Raw genomic sequence first — 24,461 nt, 5'->3', positions numbered from 1 at the left:
TATCTACACTGCTTAAGAAGTCAAAAACTGAAATCAAATTATTAAAAGAAGAAGTAGAACACTTGAAGACTCTTAGGGAAGATGAGGTTGATGACCTTCATCAAGAGCTTCTTGAGGATGAAAATAATGCCCTAAAGAGTGAAGTTGAGAAACTCAAGAAAATGCTTGAGAAATTCTCAACTAGCTCTAAGACCTTAGATATGATTCTAAATGCCCAAAGGGCGGTCTACAACAAGGCTGGATTAGGATACCAACCTAAGGAGTCTAGTTTCATTTCCTTAGTGTCTAGAACCCAATTTCATAGATCACATGCTTCTAGGGTTCATGAGACTAGGAAGGGTGCGATCAAGGCATGAGTTCCTAGGTCTTTCATTGTAGATGCATTAGGTCCCAAGATTTGGGTACCTAAAACATCTATCTTCCGTGTCTTGTAGGCATTTGTCAAGGGGGAGCATCTATCAACTTGGTTTGTTGATAGTGGATGCTCCAAGCACATGACCGGGGACAAGTCACTCTTTACCACCCTTCAAAACAAAAATAGAGGTAATGTGTCTTTTGGTAATAATGGTAGCCTTAAGGTTATAGGAGTTGGAGATATTCAAATATCCGAATGTCTCCAAATCAAAAATGTCCTTCTAGTCAAGGGGATGATTTTTAATCTCCTAAGTGTCAGCCAATTGTGTGATACGGGTTACACAATTGAGTTTCATTCAAGTCAATGTCTGGTCAAACACATTGACACACTTGACACGGTACTAGTAGGCACAAGGGTAGATAACATTTACCAAGTATCCTTTAAAAGTGCTACTAATGCCTCTGCTAAGTGTTTTATGTCAAAAGAAGAAGAATCATGGATGTGGCATAGAAGATTGGCCCACGTAAACATGAAGAACATTAGAAAGCTGGCCAACAAAGGATTAGTGTGTAGGACCGTTAGATTCGATAGAGGGGGGGTGAATATCGATTCGAAAAACAAGAGTATAAATACGCAGCGGAAAAATAAAGTAGACACAGATATTTTTACTTCGTTCGGAGCCTGTGACGACTCCTACTCGAAGGCCCGTGGTCCTTGACCACTTTCGTTGGGCAATCACTAGCAATTCGGAATAATAATTACAAAAGAACCGTACAGGGAATGCTAATGAAACTGAAAAACAAATACCGACAAAAGGGAAAAGAACGGAGCGTAGTGTCGGAGCTTTGTTGGCGTCGCACTGAGCGTCGAGCAGCAAGACCAGCAGTAGAAGAGTTCTCAGCTTGATTGATTCTGAAGCTCCTGCCTGGGGCTTCTTTTATATGCTGTCCCGGGCGCCTGGATCCCTTCCGGGCGCCTGGAATGTGACGTAGCTGCACAAACCATGATGCTCCACGTGGCGACGACTCGGCTGGATGAAATTTGCCTTCCGGGCGCCCGGATCCCTTCCGGGCGCCCGGATCCCTTCCGGGCGCCCGGACCTCCGGGCGCCCGGATCCCCTCCGGGCGCCCGGACCACCTTGCTCCAGAAAACTCCCTTTTCTTGCAAAACAAAGTTAGTCCGAGGCAAATGTATATCCTGTAAAACAGATTGTCAGCACAGTTAAGGTTCAACAGATAATTAAAAAGAGTATGACTTAGATTCCGTCTTTCCGAGACCGGAATCTAGTCACGATCTCAACTTAGATATCCGAAATGGATCTAAGTCGGATCGACGCCTAATGTTCCCTTCCCGGGAACGCGTCCTCACAGTCACTCCCTTCCAGTGACTTACCTTGCTTACCTGCCAGACGTCCGGTCAGCCCGTCGACCCGTCTGGACTTCTCGCCAAGCGTCCGGTCAGCCCGTCGACCCGCTTGGACTTCTCGCCAGCTATCCGGTCAGCCCGTCGACCTAGCTGGACTTCTCGCCAAGCGTCCGGTCAGCCCGTCGACCCGCTTGGACTTCTCGCCAGCTATCCGGTCAGCCCGTCGACCTAGCTGGACTTTTCCTGCACACTTGATCAAAGTGTCAGACAACAACACAACTAACTTAACCTATTTGTCATTCATCAAAATCTGGGTTAGACCGTTAGTGCTACCCGCACCAACATAGTGCGAGATTTACCAAGCATCAAGTATCAAAGGACAAAATTATGTGATGCATGTCAAAAGGGTAAGCAAACAAAAGCGGCTCATAAAGGTAAAAGCGTTGTAAGTACATCTACTGCTTTAGATCTATTGCATATGAATTTGTTTGATTGCAGTAATGTTATTTCATTGAATGGGAGTAGATATTGCTTAGTGATCATTGATGATTTTACTAGATATACATGGACCTTCTTTTTGAAAAATAAGGATCAAACCATAGATGTTTTTATTTCTTTTTGTAGAAGAACCGAAAATGAGAAATCAACAACAATTAAAACAATTAGAAGTGATCATGGTGGAGAATTTCAAAACCATAGATTTTTAGAATTTTGTCAAGAAAAAGGATATAGGCATGAGTTCTCTACTCCAAGGACCCCACAACAAAATGGGGTTGTGGAGAGAAAGAACCGAGTCTTGCAAGAGGCTGCACAAAGCATGCTCAATGAGTACTCATTACCGAGCTACTTATGGGCTGAAGCGGTAAATACCGCTTGCTATGTGCAAAACCGAGTCTTGATACATAGGTTTTTAGGAAAGACTCCCCATGAACTTTGGTTTGGGAAACCCCCTACAATTAAACATCTTAGGGTGTTTGGTTGTAAGGTGTTTATCTTGAACACCAAGGATCATCTTGGAAAGTTCACGGCTAAGGCTGACGAAGGGATACTAGTCGGGTACTCTCTAACCAGCAAAACCTATCGAGTCTACAACAATAGGACTAAATTGATTGAAGAGTCCTCTGATGTAGCATTTGAAGAAATCTCTAAATCAAATGATCAATCAAGGGATGTAGGAGAAATTCAATTTGAACTTAGAAATCTAAGTTTAAATGATCAAAACATAGAAAGAGTCGAAGTTGACTCCGATGACGATGAGCAAAGGCAAGAGAGGACTCAGTCTGATCCTTTACCTGATACTGAGCCCTTGCCTGTGTCTAGTGAGACCATTCATGAGGCACCGCCAACACCAATGCAATCTAGGATAGCCTCTAGTCATCCCCAAGACCATATTGTGGGAGACATTCAACAAGGGGTTAGGACTAGGTCATTCTTTAGAAATGAGTCTAATGAGGTCACCTTGATCTCAGAAATCGAACCAAAATTAGTTGATGAGGCATTGCATGATCCTGATTGGATCATAGCTATGCAAGATGAGTTAGGTCAATTTGAAAGGAGCTAAGTGTGGGACTTAGTTCCTAGACCTAAGAAGACCACCATTATTGGAACCAAATGGGTCTTCAAAAATAAGTTAAACCAAAAGGGAGAAGTAGTAAGAAACAAGGCAAGACTTGTAGCCAAGGGCTATAGTCAAGTTGAAGGCCTCGATTATGATGAAACTTATGCTCCCGTGGCTCGATTAGAGTCCATTCGTTTAATGCTAGCTTTTGCTGCACATAGAGGTTTCAAGCTCTATCAAATGGACGTTAAATCGGCCTTCTTAAATGGTTTCATTAAAGAAGAGGTCTATGTTGAACAACCACCGGAGTTTGTGAATACTGAAGTTTCAAACCACGTGTACAAGCTCAAGAAAGCTCTTTATGGACTTAAACAAGCACCTCGAGCTTGGTACGAAAGGTTGTCAACTTACCTATTAGAAAAGGGTTTTGTAAGAGGTCAAATAGACCCAACACTATTTCTGCGTAGAGATGGTGAAAACATATTTGTAGCCCAGGTGTATGTCGATGACATAATTTGTGGCTCAAATAACAAGGGCTATTTGAATGAATTTATCACTCACATGGAAAGTGAGTTTGAAATGAGTCTGGTGGAGAATTGACATTCTTCCTTGGACTTGAAATCAAACAAACTCGAGATGACATTTATGTCCATCAAACAAAATACACTCAAGAGATGCTCAAGAAATTCAAAATGAGTGACTCTAAGGAAGTATCCACTCCAATGGCGACGAGCACTCGCCTAGACAATGATGAGAGTGGAAAACCAGTTGATTTAACGCAATATAGAAGCATGATTGGTAGTCTTCTATATCTCACAGCTAGTAGGCCGGATATACTTTTCGCTGTGGGCATGTGCGCTAGATATCAAGTCTGTGCCAAGGAATCTCATTTAATTACAGTTAAGAGAATTCTGAGATACCTTAAGGGCACAATTCGAGTAGGTCTATGGTACCCTCGCACGGAGTCTTTTGACTTGATAGGTTATACCGACTCTGATTATGCTGGGTGCAAATTGGATCGGAAAAGCACTAGTGGAGGTTGCCAATTTTTAGGTTCATCATTAGTTAGTTGGTCAAGTCGGAAGCAATATCGTGTTGCTCTCTCCACGACCGAGGCTGAATACATTGCCATGGGAGAGAGTGTATCACAATTGTTGTGGATGATTCACACTCTAGAAGATTATGGAATTTCGTATAAGGGAGTGTAAGTGTTGTGTGACAACATCAGCACAATAAACCTAACAAAAAACCCAGTCCATCATTCAAGGACCAAACATATTGAAGTGCGTCACCACTTCATTAGAGATCACGTAGCTAGGGGAGACATTGCACTCACCTATGTTGAGTCAAAGTCAAACCTAGCCGATATTTTCACCAAACCTCTTCCGGAAAATGAATTTTGTCATTTAAGGAGAGAATTGGGAATGTGTTTGGCTCAATAGGCCATTAGGACTTCATCATGATCAATAAGGACAATTAAAACAACAAGAGAAATAGGAAAATTAATTTGGGCAACTTGGGAACATCTCACACAAACTATAAGGTTTAACAAATGATTTTTGTTTGCTAGAAATGGGGTGAGATGCTAGGATCAGCCGAATTATTCAAAATGTATCATGCATCCCTTGAATAATTAGGTTGAAGAGACATAAATTGAGTATGGGGAAGACCATTACATAATTCATGTGTATTTGATTCCTAGATCTTACTCATATATTCCAACCAAGGAAACTTGGTTGGACCTTTACCTAGAAGTTATGAAACTTTGGTTGATGGACTGTTTGATACACTTGAACAATGCTTTTCATGATTTTGATTGATACTAGGACAAGTCCTTGAAAGAATGATAGTAAGTTGGTTATATTTTGACAAACTTGAAACTGAACATAACAAAGGTCAAAAATTTCAGTTTTCATACCTTAAGTTGTCTGTTTTCTAAATGTCTGCAACTTTAGGGCTATAAACAAGTTCAGGCTATAATTTTTAGGTAATAGTTATGCTTGTAGATCCTCCAGGTTCTAGGTTCTGAACTTGGAAGTTTTCCTAGAGAAACTTCCAAGAACTATCGAACATCTCTATCTAATTTCAGTTACTGAAATTACTGGAGAGATCTAAGTATCAGACACTGATCGGTCTACGGACCGATCAGGTCAGCCTGGCACGCTTTCTGATCGGTCTACAGACCGATCGGGGAGTTCCCCGATCGGTCCGGAGATCGATCGGATCAATCCAGTATCAAGGCGCCACGATCATTCTCTGATCGGTCTACCGACCGATCAGGAAGTTCCCTGATCGGTCTACAGACCGATCAGGATGTTCCTGGATCGGTCCATGGACCCATCAGGAGGCTCCTGATACCTCCTGATCGGACAGCCGTCCGATCATTTCATCAACTGTACACCCATCAGAAAACCCTTAAAACTTCCCGATCCTTTCTTTTCCCTCTTCACGCGGAAGCCCTAGCCGACTCTTCCCTACACCTCACCTCTTCTCTTCTCTGTTCACGCCGGAACCCTAGCCAAAGCTCTAGCCAAAACTTCAACGACACCAAGGTAACTCTTTACTTCTCTAAAACTTGGCATTTCAGTTTCATTTCTCACCATTTTGTGCTTTTTGGGTGTTGATGGCTCCGGTGCTCACTTATTTCCCCTATTGGTTCACATTGTTACACCTTAGGAAGAAACCAGTGGGTGAGGGTACCTCTAAGTCACCTGAGAAGTCGAAGTCTAAGGCTCCTTCCCGACCTCAACCATCTGTTTCCGGGAGATTCCCGAACCACAATTTTGAGGAAGCCTTTAGACAAAGAACCTTTAAATTACTCCCTTGTAGGTTTGTAGATCGTAAATTCATGGACGAATTTTGTCCAACTGTGTCTGAAATCATTGCCTACTACAAACTTGACTCACTTGTCTACTTAGAACGGGATATCAACTATGACTTGGTCTCTGAGTTTTATAACAACCTTCATCAGACTGCTAATGATGTAAGTTATAAAACAAGAGTTGCTAAGCGGACTCTTGATTTCAGTTTCTCATCCTTCTTTGAGTATCTCGATTGTCGGAGGTGTTCCGGTAATGTCTTTTCGATATTTCCTGATCTACCAGACCCCCTACCCTCACCTTTTGATGTCACACCTGACTCCGTCTATGAGTATTTCTTCAGACAACCTAGACCGGGTGGGCTAGAGAAACTAGATGTTGACTTTCCTACTTTTGCAGCCTTGAGATTATCTCCTCAAGACTACATTCTTTTTAAAATTGTCACAAACTGCCTTCTGTCTATCACATCTAAACCATTGTCTGAGATCCGACCATATCATTGCCTGATGCTTTATAGATTGCGTCGGCGTCTCGACTTTGACATCATATCTAGCATCTACTCTTCGATCATCTCCTATAGTGAGCCGAGCGGCTACACTGTTTATATGCCTTATGGGCATATAATTACAGATTGGCTCGAGACCCTTCAGATTGATGTCTCTAAGGGTAGATTAATCAAGATGGTCAGACAGGATTGCAGACTTGGGAAGCGGGCATTTTCCAAGTCTGGAATCATAGGACAAAATGGGGGCGTTCGGTGGAAGGATGTGAGAGCACTAGGTGAGTTACCACGGGGACCTCCACGACAGGTTGCTCCTGTTGCTGCTCCTCCTGCTGCTGACGATGGAGAGGTCGATCCTGATCTGTGCTGGCAGATCGCCGAGCTGGAGAGTCGCTTTGATCGGCACGATGAGCTGCTGGTTGCTGAGCTTCACGGGCTGCGCGTCCGGATTGACCAGCGCTACGATGATTTATGCAGTCAGCAGCGGGTGACACATCAGGCGATTATGGATTGGATGGCCAGATACTCATCTCCGTAGGATTTCCCGGGCTATCCATCCTCGAGCAGCGGCATGCCACCTCAGGGACCCACTCCTCCCGTTGATGATGCTGATGCTCCTCATGATGAGGAGGCTGATTGATATACATTGTTCTATGTTGCCATTTTGACTGTCTATGTTTTGGATGTTGGTTATTGGATATGTATGTCTGTCCTGGATACTTACTGATTTCTTCTATTTATGCTGTTTATTTTCTTTCTTTATGTTTCACTTCTTATTGGTTTTTAATATGTTGTTCATATATCTTGTCTTGTATGTCTCTTATTTCTTTATCACTGTCTTAAAATACACTTAGAGGGTGTTCTAGGTGAATTAATAAAAAGACAGTATGGGTTAAGGGGGAGTCTTTTAAAGTTTTCTTACCTAATTCGCACCTTTTCGGTGTTTGACAAAGGGGGAGAGAATAACTAAGTTTAGAGATAAATGAAAGTTTAGCTTTAGGGGGAGGACCTTGATTCCCCTATCCTTACATGGTGTTGTATCTGTCTTAGGGGAAGGATCTTGATTCCCCTAAAATTAGGGAAATATGGAAATATGAACATTTCTGATCTAAACTTAAATCGTGTTGTCAAACAACAAAAAGGGGGAGATTGTTGATACAGTCTGACCTGGTTGTTGTTTTGATGTTGACACTGATTTAAGTTTGTATCAGATATTAATTAAACTCAGACTGATTGATGATCAAGGTTGATCATGAGGAGAGGAAAAGTCCAAGTACGGATACTTGGCACACAAAGTCAGAGAGGACTCGATAGCTCGTTCTCTAGACCAGACGAAATTGGAGAGGGCTCGGCAGCTCGTTCTCCGGACTAGGTCAGAGAGGGCTCGGTAGCTCGTTCTCTGGACCAGACGAAATTGGAGAGGGCTCGGCAGCTCGTTCTCCGGACTAGGTCAGAGAGGGCTCGGTAGCTCGTTCTCTGGACCGGACGAAGTCGGAGAGGGCTCGGCAGCTCGTTCTCCGGACTAGGTCAGAGAGGGCTCGGTAGCTCGTTCTCTGGACCAGACAAAGTCGGAGAGGGCTCGGCAGCTCGTTCTCCGGACTAGGTCAGAGAGGGCTTGGTAGCTCGTTCTCTGGACCAGGAAGACGTTAGCGTTTAGGGCTGGGAGGCTCTAAAACTAACACAAGGACATTGGATCGGTCTGTTGACCGATCCAGTGATACTCTGGTTGTCTAGATCGATCGGCAGACCGATCCAGTGATACATGAGTCACCTGATCGATCTCGTGATCGATCAGGAACCACACAGAAAGTTTCTGTGGGTTATCTGATCGGTCTGTGGACCGATCAGTAACCACACAGAAGCATTCTGTGGGTTATCTGATCGGTCTACAGACCGATCAGAAAGAAGCGCTGGGATGCGCTGGGACTCAAAACGCTAGGGGGGATCGGTCTGTGGACCGATCCACCCATAGGCTGATCGGTCCACAGACCGATCAGGATGAGTCCTGATCGGTCCAGAGAGCTATGGATCGGTCTGTTGACCGATCCACAACATGTCGTTTGTGTCTGCTGCTTCTCTGATATTTCTGATTCGCTTCTGATTCACCTGATTAAATCATCTGCTGTGAGATTTTTAAGTTGCAGGTTGCAGGTATCGTGCCATTGGTTAATTTCAAATGAAGCTCCATCAGAAGAATAAGAACAAGCGCCCTTTATGCTGTATTTCACTGCGAGTGATGCAATTCGGGCTTCAACGTTCACTGGCCGCGATCAGTTGGACTCTTGCTCATTGGTTCGAGCTCAGAGACACCAGTGAAGACCATGGATGGTATTGGTGTGAGTTCAGAGAACCAGATGAGAAGGAAGAGTGATTGGCGACGTCTGAGTTGGTTGCAGCGATTCGACACAGGTGACAGTGATTCGGGACAGTGAGGAAGCAGAATAAGAAGGAGGAAGAAGAGAGACTTGCTAAGGTTCTGGAAAAACTCTCTGTCACTCAAGCAAGAGGCTGTGTCGTTAAGCTCTTGGCTGAAGCTTCCTTCCGTCTTTGCATTTTTCACTTCGTGGCTGTAAGTTTCATTTGCTCATTTCGTTAGCCACAAAACTCTGTAAGTCATTGTGCTTTGTTTTCAAATCTATTCTGTGACTTTTGTGGAGAGGTTACTCCACCGAGAAGGAGCAATACTTAGCCGGAATTTGTCCGGGGTGTGATCTACCGAAAGATCAAGGGATCGTCCACCTTACGGACACGCCGAGGAGTAGGGGCAAGTTATCCCCGAACCTCGTATATACTTGTGTAAGCTGTGGTGATTGTTTTCCTTCCTTGCATCAATTTTCTTGTTGTTTATTTCCGCTGTGCTAACAAAGTTTTTGTGAGAAAATTGATTGAGTTTTAAAGGAGGCTATTCACACCCCCCCTCTCTAGCCATCCGAAGGTCCTAACAGTCTGAACCCCTAGATTTTCTAAAGGTGTGGAAGCTAAAAAAACCCGAGTTGCTCTGCTGCAAACCATTCGTCATGCACCTGTGCACAACACTGGTCCAGGCTGTTGGGACCTTAGATGGCTAGAGGGGGGTGAATAGCCTCTTTGAAAAACACTAAACACAAATTTCTTCAAGAACTTTGTTAGCACAGCGGAATTAGAAAACTAAAACAAGAAAGCACAGCACACTAACTCAGAGATTTACGAGGTTCGGGGATAACTTGCCCCTACTCCTCGGCGTGTCCGTAAGGTGGACGAATCCTCTTGATCTTTCGGTAGATCACACCCCGGAAGCTATCCGGCTAAAGGATTCTCCTTCTCGGTGGAGTAACCTCTCCACAAAGTCTTTAACAGCAGTAAGAAATTAAGCACAAGACTTACAGTAGTGGCTCAAGTGAAATGATCAAAGGAAGCTCACAGCCACAATCAGCGAAGAACAAGCACACTGCTTCAATCTTCCAGAGAGTTCTTCTCCCCAGTGTTTTTCACAGCAAGAGCACAAAAAGCATTATCACGAGAGCCTCTCCTCTCCACCTTCATATGCCTCTCTGCTCTGTAACGGATCTCTGCCAAACCTGCAGCAAATCCCTGCAACCGTCCACGACGTCGCCAATCACGCTTCTTCCTTGTCTGATTGTCTCAGCTCCCACCAATGGCATCCTCGTTTCCACTGGTACCTCTGAGCTTGAACCTATCAGCACAAGTCAAGCTGATTTCGACCAAACGGCTGCCAGCAGATCGCAAGCGAGACGTTGCTGCCAAAACTGGTTTGTCCGCAGCGAGACACAGCAAAAGCTTTTTCGTCGCCTTCTACTAATGATCCTTAATTTGAATTCACCCAACATCAAGTAATCTGTAATCTGAACCCGAAAAGCTTACGGCAGATGGTTAGAAACGAAATAGGTAAAAGCAATTGCGAATCGAAACAATAAGAGAAAGCGCATGCAAAACAAGCCATCCTGGATCGGTCAGACCGATCCACGATTTATCTGTCACTGGATCGGTGGGTGACCGATCAGTGCTGTCTCGATCGGTCCCAAGACCGATCCACCCTTCACGTGAATCGGCACCGAAGCCTGATCGGACCGATCAGGACTCACCGGATCGGTCCGTAAGACCGATCGGTATCCACTCGGCATCGAGGATCATCGATCGGTCCCGGACCGATCGGTATCCACTCGATGTGCTCGAGTGTTATCGATCGGTCCCGACCGATCAGATACACCGATGTACTATCGAGTTTTGCGATCGATCCCCGATCGATCGAGCTCCTGGATCGATTGCCCTGATCGATCTGCGGATCGATCGAAGCTGGGGAACATTCTGAGACTCACAGCTTTGGATCGGTCTGCAGACCGATCCAAAGCTGTGAGTCTCGAGTCAAGCTTCCAAGCTTGCTGCCCTCACCCCTGACGGTCCAGAGAGCGTGCTACCGAACCCTCTCCGACCATACATGCCAAGCTTCCACACTTGGACTTCCCAATTGCCTGGTTTGACTCACCAGGACTTTCCAATTGCCTGGCTTCACTCACCAGGACTTTCCAACTGCCTAACATCCCAGTTAGGACTTTCCCACTGCCTGGCTTCACTTACCAGGACTTTCCCTCATGCCAAGCTCCCTGCTTGGACTTTCCGCGTGCCAAGCTACCTGCTTGGACTTTTCCCCAATCAGGTCAACCAGGTCAACCTTGTACAATCTCCCAAACACCTATTCTTGTCAAACATCAAGAATACAACTCTCTTCTCGTCAAACATCGTCAAACATCAAAACACAACTCGAGTCAGGTCAACTCGAGTCAGGTCAACCAGGTCAACCTTGACCTAAGATTGCACCAACAATCTCCCCCTTTTTGATGTTTGACAAAATCCAAAATCAAGTTAGGTTAACCCGATAACCTAACTTAGGTTTTCCAATGTTCTTCCTTGAACATTCTTCCAAAACCTACATTCTCCCCCTTGGGACATCTCTCCCCCTTTTTGACACACATCAAAAAGAGGGAATCAAGGTCAAGAGTTTCTTTCTAATAAAAGTCCCATACCTTTCATTGAACCCCTTAATTTCCCCCTTGAAACTAAACTCAACACTCAATTTAGTGACAATCTCATGTCACTAATCCTCAAAAGTCTTAAGGAGTAAAAACTCCCCCTAAGAGTCAACTCCCCTTGATAATTAGGTAAAAACTCCCCCTAAAGGTCAACTCCCCCTTGACCATTGCACCAACAATGTCTTGGAGAGTTTCAAACCTTTAGAAACCCGAAACTCACTCCCAAAAATTGAAATTTCAGACACCTGCTGAAAATCAGAAACTGGCACGCACTGATCGGTCCTCAGACCGATCAAAAAGCCCCCTGGATCGGTCCCCAGACCGATCCATGCTTCATTGATCGCATTGGATCTTCACTGATCGGTCACCAGACCGATCAGGCCTTCACCAGATCGCACCAAGCTCTCTGGATCTTACTGGATCGGTCTGCAGACCGATCCATGCTTCACTGGATCGGTCCGCAGACCGATCAGGACTTCCCTGGATCGGTCCCCAGACCGATCCAGACTCTGACAGGAGTTTTCTGAAATTTCCTTCCCGAAATTCAGAAACTCCTAGAAAATTCCAGAAAATTCGAAAAATTATGAAATTTTGAGGATACATTCCTCATAACATATACTATCATGGAAAAATAGTTTTCTATGAAAATAACTTCCATTTTTCAATCTTGATACGAAGTTCAAAAACTTTGAAATAGTTCAAGTTTAATTCAACTTTGTATCACAATGTTCAATGATGAATGCAATCACTAAGATGGCTTCATCAAGGTTTTCCAAATCAATTTCAAAAAGATTTTAAACCTTTTAATTTAGGACCATAATCTTAGGGCTAAATGTACATGACTTGTACACAAGCTTTCCCTATGATCCTCCATTTCTTGAATTAGGCTCATCTAGGTACAAGAACTATGCACCTTGATCCTAATATCTCACACACATCTAAAGTGTATCAAACACATCCATGGCAATTTTGATGTGAGATATGGGTTTAGGTATCTTAGACTAAGGTCTCATGCATTTTCTAAACACAAATTTGATCTCAATATCAAAATGTGTTTTTCATCCTTAAATCAATTCAATTGATTATTAATGCAAGAGATGATGACATGGCATAAAATGGTATCATAAATGAAAACATGTGCCAATGTTCTATGCCATAACCAAGACTCTTCTTCTTTCGACATGAAACACTTAATCAAAGCATTAGTAGCACTTTTAAATGATACTTGATAAATATTGTCAACCCTTGTGCCTACTAGTACCGTGTCAAGTGTGTCAATGTGTTTAACCAAACATTGACTTGAATGAAATTCAATTGTGTAACCCGTATCACACAATTGACTGACACTTAGGAGATTAAAAGTCATCCCCTTGACTAGAAGGACATTCTTGATATGAAGACATTCGGATATATGAATGTCTCCAATTCCTGCAACCTTAAGGCTACCATTATTACCAAAAGACACATTACCTCTACTTTTATTTTGAATGGTAGTAAACAGTGATTTGTTCTCAGTCATGTGCTTGGAGCATCCACTATCAACAAACCAAGTTGATAGATGCTCCCCCTCGACCAATGCCTACAATACACGAAAAATAGAGGTTTTAGGTACCCAAATCTTGGGACCTAATGCTTCTACAACGAAAGACCTAGGAACCCATGCCTTGGTCATACCTTTCCTAGTTCCATGAACTCTAGAAACATGTGATCTACTATTTTGAGTTCTAGACATTAGAGAAATGAAACTCGACTCCTTGGGTTGATACCCTAACCCGGCTTTGTTGTAAACTGCCCTTTGGGCATTTAGAATCATGTCTAGAGTCTTAGAGCTAGTTGAGAATTTCTCAAGCATTTTCTTGAGTTTCTCAACCTCACCCTTTAAGGCCTTGTTCTCATCCTCAAGGACTTCTAGATGTAGGTCATCGACCTCATCTTCCCTAAGGGTCCTTAAGGTTTTTACTTCTTCTTTCAACAATTTATTTTCTGTTTTTGACTTTTTAAGCAATGTAGATAAGTGAGTGATAGTTTTATAACACTTTTCTATATGAGAAGAGGTTACCTCTTCATCATCCGAAGATGATGAAGCCGTGGTTGAAGCGCTTGAGTCATCACTCTCGGATTCGGACTCTTCCCTTGCCATGAGTGCCAATTGCCGAGTGCTCTTTTCCATCTTCTCTTCTTCCTCCGATGAGCTTGATGAGGACTCATCCCAAGTGGCCTTGAGAGCCTTCTTCTTCTTGGCTCTTTCCTCCTTCCTTTTGGCTCGTTCCTCCTTCCTCTTTAGTTTCGGACACTCGCTCCGAATGTGTCCTTTCTTGCTACACTCATAACATGTAACATTAGATTTATCAAAATTTTGATCATTAGTTTTACCTTTTCCTTTGTATCTTCGGCCTCTTCTCATAATCCTCCTTACGAAGTTCGCCATCTCGCTTGATGATGATCCACTTTCATCATCGGATTCGGAAGAAGAGGTGGATGAGGAAATCTCCTTTTCTTTCTTCTTTTCCTTCTTCCTTCTTCCATCCTTGCTCTTTGGTCCTGCAAATAAAGCAATACCCTTCTCTTTTGACCTTTGTTAGCAAGCTCATGAAGTTCCATCTCACAGAAAAATTCATCTAGTTTAACAATGGAAAGATCCTTGGATACCTTGTAGGCATCTACCATGGATGACCACAAGGCATTCCTAGGAAAAGATTTAAGAGCGTACCTTACTAGGTCACGGTTTTCTACCCGTTCATCCACGGAGTGGAGACCATTGATGATCTCCTTGAATCTCCCATGAAGTTCACTCACCGTTTCATTGTCCTTCATGGTTAGATTTTGGAGCTGATTCAAGAATAGGTCCCTCTTGGCAATCCGAGAATCTCGAGTTCCCTCTTGGAGCTCGATGAGTTTGTTCCATAGGTCTCTTGCACTTGAGAACGGACCTACCTTGACGAGTTGGTCCTTGGCGATTCCACATTGCAAGGTGACCATAGCCTTGGCATCAGCTTGTGCTTTGCGGAGTTGTTCGGTAGACCACTTTGACGACTCGAGTTCCTTACCTTCTTCATCCTTTGGTGGTGTGAAACCTTCCTTGACTGAGAACCACATGGCTATGTCGGTTTTGAGGTAGTACTCCATGCGGCCCTTCCAATATTGAAAATCTGCTCCTTCAAAGTAAGGTGGACGGTTGGTGCTAAATCCCTCCTTCATGGCCATTGTTTTGCTCTTCGGGTTGTTAAGCCGAATGAAGAGCCGTGCTCTAATACCACTTGTTGGGACCTTAGATGGCTAGAGGGGTGAATAGCCTCTTTGAAAATACTAAACACAAATTTCTTCAAGAACTTTGTTAGCACAATGAATTAGAAAACTAAAACAAGAAAGCACAACACACTAACTCAAGATTTACGAGGTTCGGGATAACTTGCCCTACTCCTCGGCGTGTCCGTAAGGTGGGCGATTCCTCTTGATCTTCGGTAGATCACACCCCGAAGCTATCCGGCTAAAGGATTCTCCTTCTCGGTGGAGTAACCTCTCCACAAAACAGCAGGAAGAAATTAAGCACAAGACTTACGGTAGTGGCTCAAGTGAAATGATCAAAGGAAGCTCACAGCCACAATCAGCGAAGAACAAGGAGAGTTTTTCTCCACAGTGTTTTTCACAGCAAGAGCACAAAAAGCATTTTCACGAGAGCCTCTCCTCTCCACCTTCATATGCCTCTCTGCTCTGTAACGGATCTCTGCCAAACCTGCAGCAAATCCCTGCAAATCCCTGCAACCGTCCACGACGTCGCCAATCACGCTTCTTCCTTGTCTGATTGTCTCAGCTCCCACCAATGGCATCCTCGTTTCCACTGGTACCTCTGAGCTTGAACCTATCAGCACAAGTCAAGCTGATTTCGACCAAACGGCTGCCAGCAGATCGCAAACGAGACGTTGCTACCAAAACTGGTTTGTCCGCAGCGAGACACAGCAAAAGCTTTTTCGTCGCCTTCTACTAATGATCCTTAATTTGAATTCACCCAACATCAAGTAATCTGTAACTTGTGACTTCTTCAGCAGATGGTTAGAAACGAAATAGGTAAAAGCAATTGCGAATCGAAACAATAAGAGAAAGCGCATGCAAAACAAGCCATCAGTGGATCGGTCGCAGACCGATCCACGTGACTATTGCCATCGATCATCACGCCCCGGTCGCGCTGAGGTCGGCCACGACCGAGCCTGCGCCACGCGCGAAGCCGACGTTGGTTGTGATCGGGACTCGGTGGATCGGTCCGTAAGACCGTCGGTATCCACTCGTATCGAGGATCATCGATCGGTCCCGGACCGATCGGTATCCACTCGATGTGCTCGAGTGTTATCGATCGGTCCCGGACTGATCGATACACTCGATGTGCTCTTGAGTTTTGCTGATCGGTCCCGGACCGATCAAGTATACACTCGATGTTATCGAGTGTTGCCGATCGATGCGGATCGATCAGAACAGCTGGATCGATCTGACCGATCATGCCCTTTGGATCGGTCTGCAGACCGATCCAAAGCCGTGAGTCTCGAGTCAAGCTTCCAAGCTTGCTGCCCTCACCCCTGACGGTCCGTGCTACCGAACCCTCTCCGACCATACATGCCAAGCTTCCACACTTGGACTTCCCAATTGCCTGGTTTGACTCACCAGGACTTTCCAATTGCCTGGCTTCACTCACCAGGACTTTCCAACTGCCTAACATCCCAGTTAGGACTTTCCCACTGCCTGGCTTCACTTACCAGGACTTTCCCTCATGCCAAGCTCCCTGCTTGGACTTTCCGCGTGCCAAGCTACCTGCTTGGACTTTTCCCCAATCAGGTCAACCAGGTCAACCTTGTACAATCTCCCAAATACCTATTCTTGTCAAACATCAAGAATACAACTCTCTTCTCGTCAAACATCGTCAAACATCAAAACACAACTCGAGTCAGGTCAACTCGAGTCAAGTCAACTCGAGTCAGGTCAACCAGGTCAACCTTGACCTAAGATTGCACCAACACAGGCGTCTGGAATGAATTTAGGAGCCTGGATTCATTCCACACTTGTTTTTTGTTTTTTTAGGTATATTATATATATTTAGGTTCAAGATTTTAAGATTTAGAAGTTGAGTTATAATGAGTTTGAGTAAATAAGATTTTTTCTTTAGGATTCAGGCTTCCCCTCTTGGGTTATAGTATTCAAGATTAAAAATTTTAGATACTCATGGGGTATATTATATATATTTAGGGTTTAAGATTTTAGGATTTAAGGGTTGGATTATATTAAGATTTTAGGATTTAGGAGTTGGATTTAGAATTTAGCTAATAAGATTTTTCTTCTAGGGTTTAAGTTTCTCTATTGCGTTATATTGTTTAAGATTAAAAATTTTAGATACTCACGGGGTATAGTATTCCTCTTTAAAAAAAAAGTTGATATATATATATATATATATATATATAGCCTGAACGCCAACCCTTACTCTGTACACTCCTAGGAGTCCCTCACATGTCCAGGCTCCCGGATGCCCGTCTGGGCACCCCGACTCAAACAAAATGAGTCAATATATAGCACACCCTTACCCTATATATATTAAATAAAAAAAAATATCCTGCACAATTTATCCTGCATAACGATGGATGACATCCAACGTAGATTCTCTAACGTGGCCCAGAATATATTTTTTTTCCTCTCTCATATGCATGCAATTCTCTTCTCTTTCATGTATACAAGGTGGTGCTGGTTTGTACAAACCAGCACCAAGATGGTGTTGGTTTGTACAAACCAGCACCAAGATGGTGTTGGTTTGTACAAACCAGCACCAATGTGGTGTTCATTTCTAACAAACCAATACTAGCACCAGTGTTGGTGTTGATCTTTAAAGATTAGTACCAGTGTTGGTGCTGGTCTTTAAAGACTAGCACAAGCCAGCATCATGTTGGTTGGTGCTGATTTAGGCACACAACGATGTTGATGTGTGTAAGCTATGTGTTAATTTTTTTTTAAAATAAGGGAGCATATTTGGACTTCAGAGCACTACAAAAATCCCTAGAAGTTGGAATGAGTTCAATCAGAGTTATCTAGGTATATCAATGGTTTTGACCAAAACCATTGATGGACCTAGGATATTTGAATATTTAAAAGTTGACATATAATGAAAGATGGTAGTGCAATAAAGGTATTTATGATGCACATGCCTGGTTTCGACATCTATACGATAAGTTATGTATATGTGACAATTATCTTAAAGTCATACATTTTGAAAATTTTCTGATCACTGTGATTAATGACTTCAAGTTGATATCTCTAGGCACATATAGACTTTGATGCATTTCAGAAACATGTAGCATTTGGAATGAGTCTAATTGAGTTATTTAGGTTCATCAATAGATTTTGACCAAAACTCATTGATGGACCTATGATATTTAGATTTATGAAAATTGACATGTAATGGAAGAGAGTAGTGTAATAAAGTTATTTATGATATTTATGTTTGGTTCTGACATCCTAAGATAAGTTATGTGTATATATGTATCATTTGTCTACTTCTGTAGATCATAACTTTTGACTCGGATATCAGAATAAGGCAGCATAATTTTTTTTGAATTGAAGCTCATTCAGAGATTTATATTTGTTATGGGTGGAACCCATAATAGCTCAGTTTCAAGCAAAAAAAAATATTATTTAAAGTATTTTCAAAGAAATTAATGAGTTTTGGTTAAATTCATTGATGGATCTAGAGAACTTTAATTGGACTCATTCTAAGTGCTACATATTTCTAAAGTGCCTCTAAGTCTATATGTGTCCAAAGATATTAGTTTGAAATCATTAACAACAGTGATCAGATAATTTTCTAAGCATATAACTTTAAGGTAATTAACACATACACATAACTTATTGTAGAGATATCAGAACCAAACATGAATATTATAAATACATGCACTACACTATTCTCTTTCATTACATGTCAATTTTTTTTAAAAAAAAATTCAATCTCCTAGGTCCATCAATGAGTTTTAATTGAAACTCATTGATGGATCTAGAGAGCTCCAATTGAGCTCATTGCAAACTCCTCCGCTTAGGCTCATTCTAATTCCTGTGAATTTCTAATGCTATGGAGTTCAAATATGTTATTTTTTACTTTTAAAAAAAAAAAATTAATGCCATAGGTTAACACACCAAGACCTTGCTGTGGTGTTGGTGTTTAAAAACCAACACCATAATGATGTTGATATTTAAAAATCAGCACCACATTGACTTTGCATGTATATAAAAGGAGAGATAAAAAATTTAATTTAATTTAATTTAAGAGAAAAGAGAAGAAATAAAATATGATAAAAAGTGAAGTGCTCGCCCTAACGTCCGGGTTAGTACCAATATGTAGAAGATAAATTATGATGATTAAAAAGGTAAGTAAATGAGGGATGAATTATATAAGGTACAGGACTTTATATCCCATCAACTCTAAGGTGGCGTTTGGTTCTCTCCTAGCAATCGGAATGAGAATGAGTATCATAGTATTGTGGAATGAGAATGGGTATGAACTTGAGTATCATTCATAAAAATAATGTTTGGTTAGTTGAATATTTTCAATTGGAATGAACTTAAATTTCCTTTTTTTACAAATTAAATGAAAGATAAAGTTGAATGTGAGAGAAACATATGACGAGAGAGAATGATGAGAGAGAAAGTGTGATGGGAAAAAATGAAGAAAGGGAAAGTGTGATGAAAGAAAATGAGGAGAGAGCACGTGATAGGAGAGATTGGGAAGAGAAAAAGTATGATGAGAGAGAAAGTATGTTGAGAGAGAAAGAGTGATGGGAAAATGAGGAGAGAGAAAGTGTGATGAGAGATTGAGGAGAGAAAATGTGATGAGAGAGAAAGTGTGATCGAAAAAATAAAGAGAGGGAAAGTGTGATGAGAGAAAATGAGGAGAGAGAGAGTGATGAAAGAGGATGAAGAGAGAGAAAGTGTGATGAAAAAAAATATGGAGAGAGAGTATGCTAAGAGAGATTGAGAAGAGAGAAAGTATGATAAAAAAATAAAGAGATAATGAAGAGAGAGAAAATAATGAGAGAAAGAGTGTGATGAGAGATAATACAGAGAGAAAATAGTAGAGAATGTGTGATGAGAGAGAATGAGGAGAGAGAGTGTGATGGAAGAGAATGAAGAGAGAGAAAGTTTGATGAGATAAAATATGGAGAGAAAGTATGGTAAGAGAGATTGAGGAAAGAGAAAGAATGATGAGAGAGAAAGTATGATGAAAAAATGAGGAGAAAATGAAGAGAAAGAAAATAATGAGAGAGAGCGTGTGATGAGAAAGAATACAGAGAGAAAATGGTAGAAAATATGTGATGAGAGAAAATAAGGAGAGAGAAAATATGGTGAGAGAGAAAATGTGATGATAGAATGAGGAGAGAGAAAGTATGATGAGAGAGAACAAGGAGAGAGAGTGAAATGAAAGAAAAATTAAACAAATATACTAAGAGTATTTTCGTCCAAAACTTAATTCTTATTCTCATTCCATCAAAACCCAAGAGAGGGGGTGAGTTTCATCTATACCTAAATTTTTTAATTTCATTCCAAAATATTGATTCTATTTCCATCAATCAAATATAAAATTTAAAAATGAATCTATTCCCTCATTTTCAAACCTCCAAATTAAACGCCGCCTAAAATTCCATTCCAATGTCTTATATGATAAATAATTATTTATTTATATCTCAGCTATGTCTGTGTGAATAAACAGATAAAAGTTAGTACAGGTATGCAAAAAGTCAGCCTACAAAGTGTAAAATTAAAATAAAGTACGTCTTTGATAATTCCAACGTTGGATGACAATCCAAACTTGCGCCATTTGAAAAATTACAGTGAAATATTGTTGTGTGTTTGATCACTTGATGGACTAACCATTTACGTCAAAATTTAATGTTGAATTTTTTTTCTCTCTTCTACCTTAATGAAATAAATAAATATGCAGCCTTATTATTTTTTTCTTCTATCGGACGTAATTCAACTATTATGTAAAAATGTATTTATGTCAGTAAAACTGAATTTTATAATAATTTACACAATATATATAAATCTTATATGATGTCATCCTGATGTAATCAAAGCCATCCATCCGCTTCATACTCGAGTAGAGGAGAGCAGATCTCCTGGTCCGCAAATTGCGGATCAGGGGATGGTCCACTACATGTGGACCTTTGATTTGAATAAACCCCACTTATTTAAAGATGGGGTCCATTCAAATCAAAGGTCCAGATCAGTGGACCATCTCCTAGTCCGCAATTTGCGGACCAAGAGATCCCTGCTGCGAGTAGAGTATATACTTGGGAAAATTAGAATCTAATTACAATATTAACAAAAAAGTCCAAATAAAACTAGAAATTACTCTCGGACTGCAAGTCACTGTCAAACCAACGGGAGGCAGTCATCCCCTACCCTCTTCCAACGGTCTAGATTCCATATTTCCCTTAATCCAACGGCACACAACCCGTCTCCCTCGTCCTTTTATTCCCTCCAATCTCTCCTTCCTCCTCTCGTTTCCAATCCAAATCTCAAAGCGGAGGAACCGGAGCATCAGAGAGAGAGAGAGAGAGTGCCATGGCCGCTTCGTCCTCTGTAAACGCCGCCCGCGCTCTCGCCGGATTCGCCGTCTCCAGCCACGGCCTCCCCTCCGGCGCGGCCCATGCCGACCGCCTCGCCCTCCCCGCCGGAGGCTTCGCCCTCAGCTCCCTCTCCAGCCGCTCCTTTTCTTCCTCCCATCGATTTCTCCGCCAGGCGTATCCCGCATCTCGCCGAGCGGCGGCATCGGCGCCGATCAGGGCCGCCGCGGTCGAGACACTCGAGGCGACGGTCACCGAGGCTTTCGTCGAGAAGTCAATCAACACCATACGGTTCCTCTCCATCGACGCCGTCGAGAAGGCGAACTCCGGGCACCCTGGCCTCCCCATGGGGTGCGCGCCCATGGGTCATATCTTATACGACGAGGTCATGAGGTACAACCCCAAGAATCCCTACTGGTTCAACCGTGATCGCTTTGTGCTCTCCGCCGGCCATGGATGCATGCTCCAATACTCCTTGCTCCACCTCGCTGGCTACGACAGTGTCCAGGTCTGCCATTTGATGCCTTCTTAAATTTTTCTTCCAGATTATGTATTGATAACTTTGCCATTGCATCATCTAGACTGCGCGCCTGAATCATTTTAGGTGATTTTGTGTTGAATCCCCAAAAATGCATTTTGACCTTTCTAAATTGGTTTTAGACCGAAGATCTCAAACAATTCCGGCAATGGGGAAGCAGAACTCCTGGCCATCCTGAGAATTTTGAAACAACCGGCATTGAAGTCACTACTGGTTTGTTACCTGAGAGAGTGTTTGTTCACTTAAAACGTTGATGTCTTTTATTGTTTAGGATACTGATTGGTTGTCATAAACTAATTCAGGGCCACTAGGTCAGGGTATTGCGAATGCCGTTGGCTTGGCACTTGCTGAGAGACATCTAGCTGCCCGTTTTAACAAGCCTGACAATGAGATCGTTGATCATTACACGTAAATGCATTTTGTATTCTGCACAAAACTATTGTTCTTACAAACCTGTTTCTTGAATTCAACTAACCAGTCTACAACGTTTCAGATATGTTATACTCGGAGATGGTTGTCAGATGGAGGGCATTTCAAATGAAGCATGCTCACTTGCTGGCCATTTGGGTTTAGGAAAACTCATTGCATTCTACGACGATAATCACATTTCCATTGATGGGGACACAGAGATTGCCTTTACGGAAGATGTTAGTGCTCGTTTTGAGGCTCTTGGATGGCATACCATCTGGGTGAAGAATGGTAACACTGGCTATGATGAGATTCGTGCTGCCATTAAGGAAGCAAAGGCAGTTACAGACAAGCCCACACTCATCAAGGTTCGCTTAATTTGCTGATTTTTGCGATTGCTGTTGATTGCCTTTGAGTGTTGACAACTACTGAATCCTTGCAGGTCACCACTACCATCGGATATGGATCACCAAACAAGGCTAACACATACAGCGTGCATGGAAGTGCATTAGGCCCGAAAGAAGTCGACGCAACTAGACAGAATCTTGGATGGCCATATGAACCTTTCCATGTACCTGAAGATGTCAAGAAGTGAGCAGATATGCAATTCTTATTTTACAGGTCAAATATACACATAATCTACACATTTGCTTACAGGCATTGGAGCCGCCATGTCCCTGAAGGTGCCGCTCTTGAAGCTGAGTGGAATACAAAGTTTGTAGAGTATGAGAAGAAGTACCAAGACGATGCGGCGGAGCTTAAATCTATTATATCAGGAGAACTACCTGCCGGTTGGGAGAAAGCTCTTCCGGTAATGCTACATTAATTTCCGGTAATGCAGTACTATTACATTAACCTTAATTACTTTGCTTCACCAGACATATACCACTGAAAGTCCAGCAGATGCCACCAGAAACTTATCTCAACAGAACTTAAATGCACTAGCAAAAGTGCTACCTGGTCTTCTTGGCGGTAGTGCTGATCTTGCATCTTCGAACATGACATTGCTTAAGATGTTTGGTGACTTCCAAAAGGGAACACCAGAGGAGCGCAATGTTCGGTTTGGTGTTAGGGAACATGGGATGGGGGCTATCAGCAATGGTATTGCCTTGCACAGCCCTGGCCTTCTTCCATATTGTGCCACCTTTTTCGTTTTCACCGACTACATGAGAGCTGCCATCAGGATCTCAGCTTTGTGCGAGGCAGGAGTCATCTATGTGATGACACATGATTCCATTGGTCTCGGTGAGGATGGTCCAACCCATCAGCCAATTGAGCATCTGATAAGCTTCCGAGCAATGCCCAACATTCTCATGCTCAGACCTGCTGATGGAAATGAAACTGCTGGGGCCTATAAGGTTGCGGTGCTCAACCGAAAAAGGCCATCAATACTTGCTCTCTCGCGACAGAAGCTTTCTCAATTGGCAGGGACATCAATTGAAGGGGTCGAGAAGGGTGGATATATCATTTCAGATAATTCCTCTGGTGATAAACCAGATCTGATTTTGATTGGCACTGGTTCTGAACTGGAAATTGCAGCAAAGGCTGCCGAGGAACTGCGAAAGGAGGGCAAAACAGTGCGTGTGGTGTCTCTTGTTTCCTGGGAGCTGTTCGAAGAGCAGACAGATGAATACAAGGAAAGTGTTTTCCCTGCTGCCGTCACCTCCAGGGTTAGCATTGAAGCAGGCGCAACGCTTGGATGGCAGAAGTATGTTGGGAGCAAAGGCAAGGCAATTGGGATCGACCGGTTCGGGGCAAGCGCTCCCGCTGGGAAAATTTACAAGGAGTTTGGCCTCACAGCAGAGAATGTCATTGCTGCAGCCAAATCTCTATAAAGCTGAACTTGTACAATGTTTCTCTCCCTCTGGTTCACTGGGAGGAATTAGGTTTATCCCTGCTAGTTTGAGGATAACTTGAGGTACTACGATCTGGTCAATATATATAATTGATCTCTGCCTTTTGCCCCCCTAATAAGATTGTCAAATGTTGTTCAGCATTTCATTCTCATATTTGAAGAAATGAATTTTCTTTGTTTATGCTAGCAAATGAGCATATTTGATCCTATCTGCTAATAGGATTTGACAGCTTTTTTGCAAGAACTTGGATGTGTCAACTTTGTTTGCATGTTCTTGAGTGGTTTGTTTTTGTTTTCTTTAGCATGAAGGCACACACATGGCTTAAGATTTAGATTAGGTTTTGTCTTGACCACTCAAGGATGGTTGGATGGAATTAACCCCTTTTCTATGGCTAGGAAGGGCCTTATCTTCCCATCCCTTAATGTATATCACACAATGTGTA

General features: G+C 42.6%; 1 protein-coding gene across 1 annotated transcript; it reads left to right on the top strand.

Moving 5' to 3' along the window:
* Positions 1-21,150: 21,150 nt before the first annotated feature.
* On the top strand, positions 21,151-24,204 carry LOC122015827 (transketolase, chloroplastic-like). Its single transcript, XM_042572882.1, has 7 exons — positions 21,151-21,725; positions 21,878-21,968; positions 22,058-22,163; positions 22,249-22,531; positions 22,606-22,754; positions 22,821-22,974; positions 23,042-24,204. The coding sequence occupies exons 1-7, from the start codon at positions 21,216-21,218 to the stop codon at positions 23,996-23,998; spliced, it is 2,250 nt and encodes a 749-aa protein (XP_042428816.1). The 5' UTR covers positions 21,151-21,215; the 3' UTR covers positions 23,999-24,204.
* Positions 24,205-24,461: the final 257 nt, after the last annotated feature.

This window comes from Zingiber officinale, chromosome 8B (genome assembly GCF_018446385.1).
Source record: "Zingiber officinale cultivar Zhangliang chromosome 8B, Zo_v1.1, whole genome shotgun sequence".
Lineage (NCBI taxonomy): Eukaryota > Viridiplantae > Streptophyta > Magnoliopsida > Zingiberales > Zingiberaceae > Zingiber > Zingiber officinale.
The sequence above is the reverse complement of the archived record's forward strand: the minus strand, read 5'-3'. Positions and strand labels throughout refer to the sequence as shown.

Coding starts and splice junctions, on each gene's coding strand:
- LOC122015827 (XM_042572882.1), top strand. CDS start 21,216: ATGGCCGCTTCGTCCTCTGTAAACGCCGCCCGCGCTCTCGCCGGATTC. Junction 22,164..22,248: donor GAGATCGTTGATCATTACAC/GTAAATGCATTT, acceptor ACAACGTTTCAG/ATATGTTATACTCGGAGATG. Junction 22,532..22,605: donor ACAAGCCCACACTCATCAAG/GTTCGCTTAATT, acceptor GAATCCTTGCAG/GTCACCACTACCATCGGATA.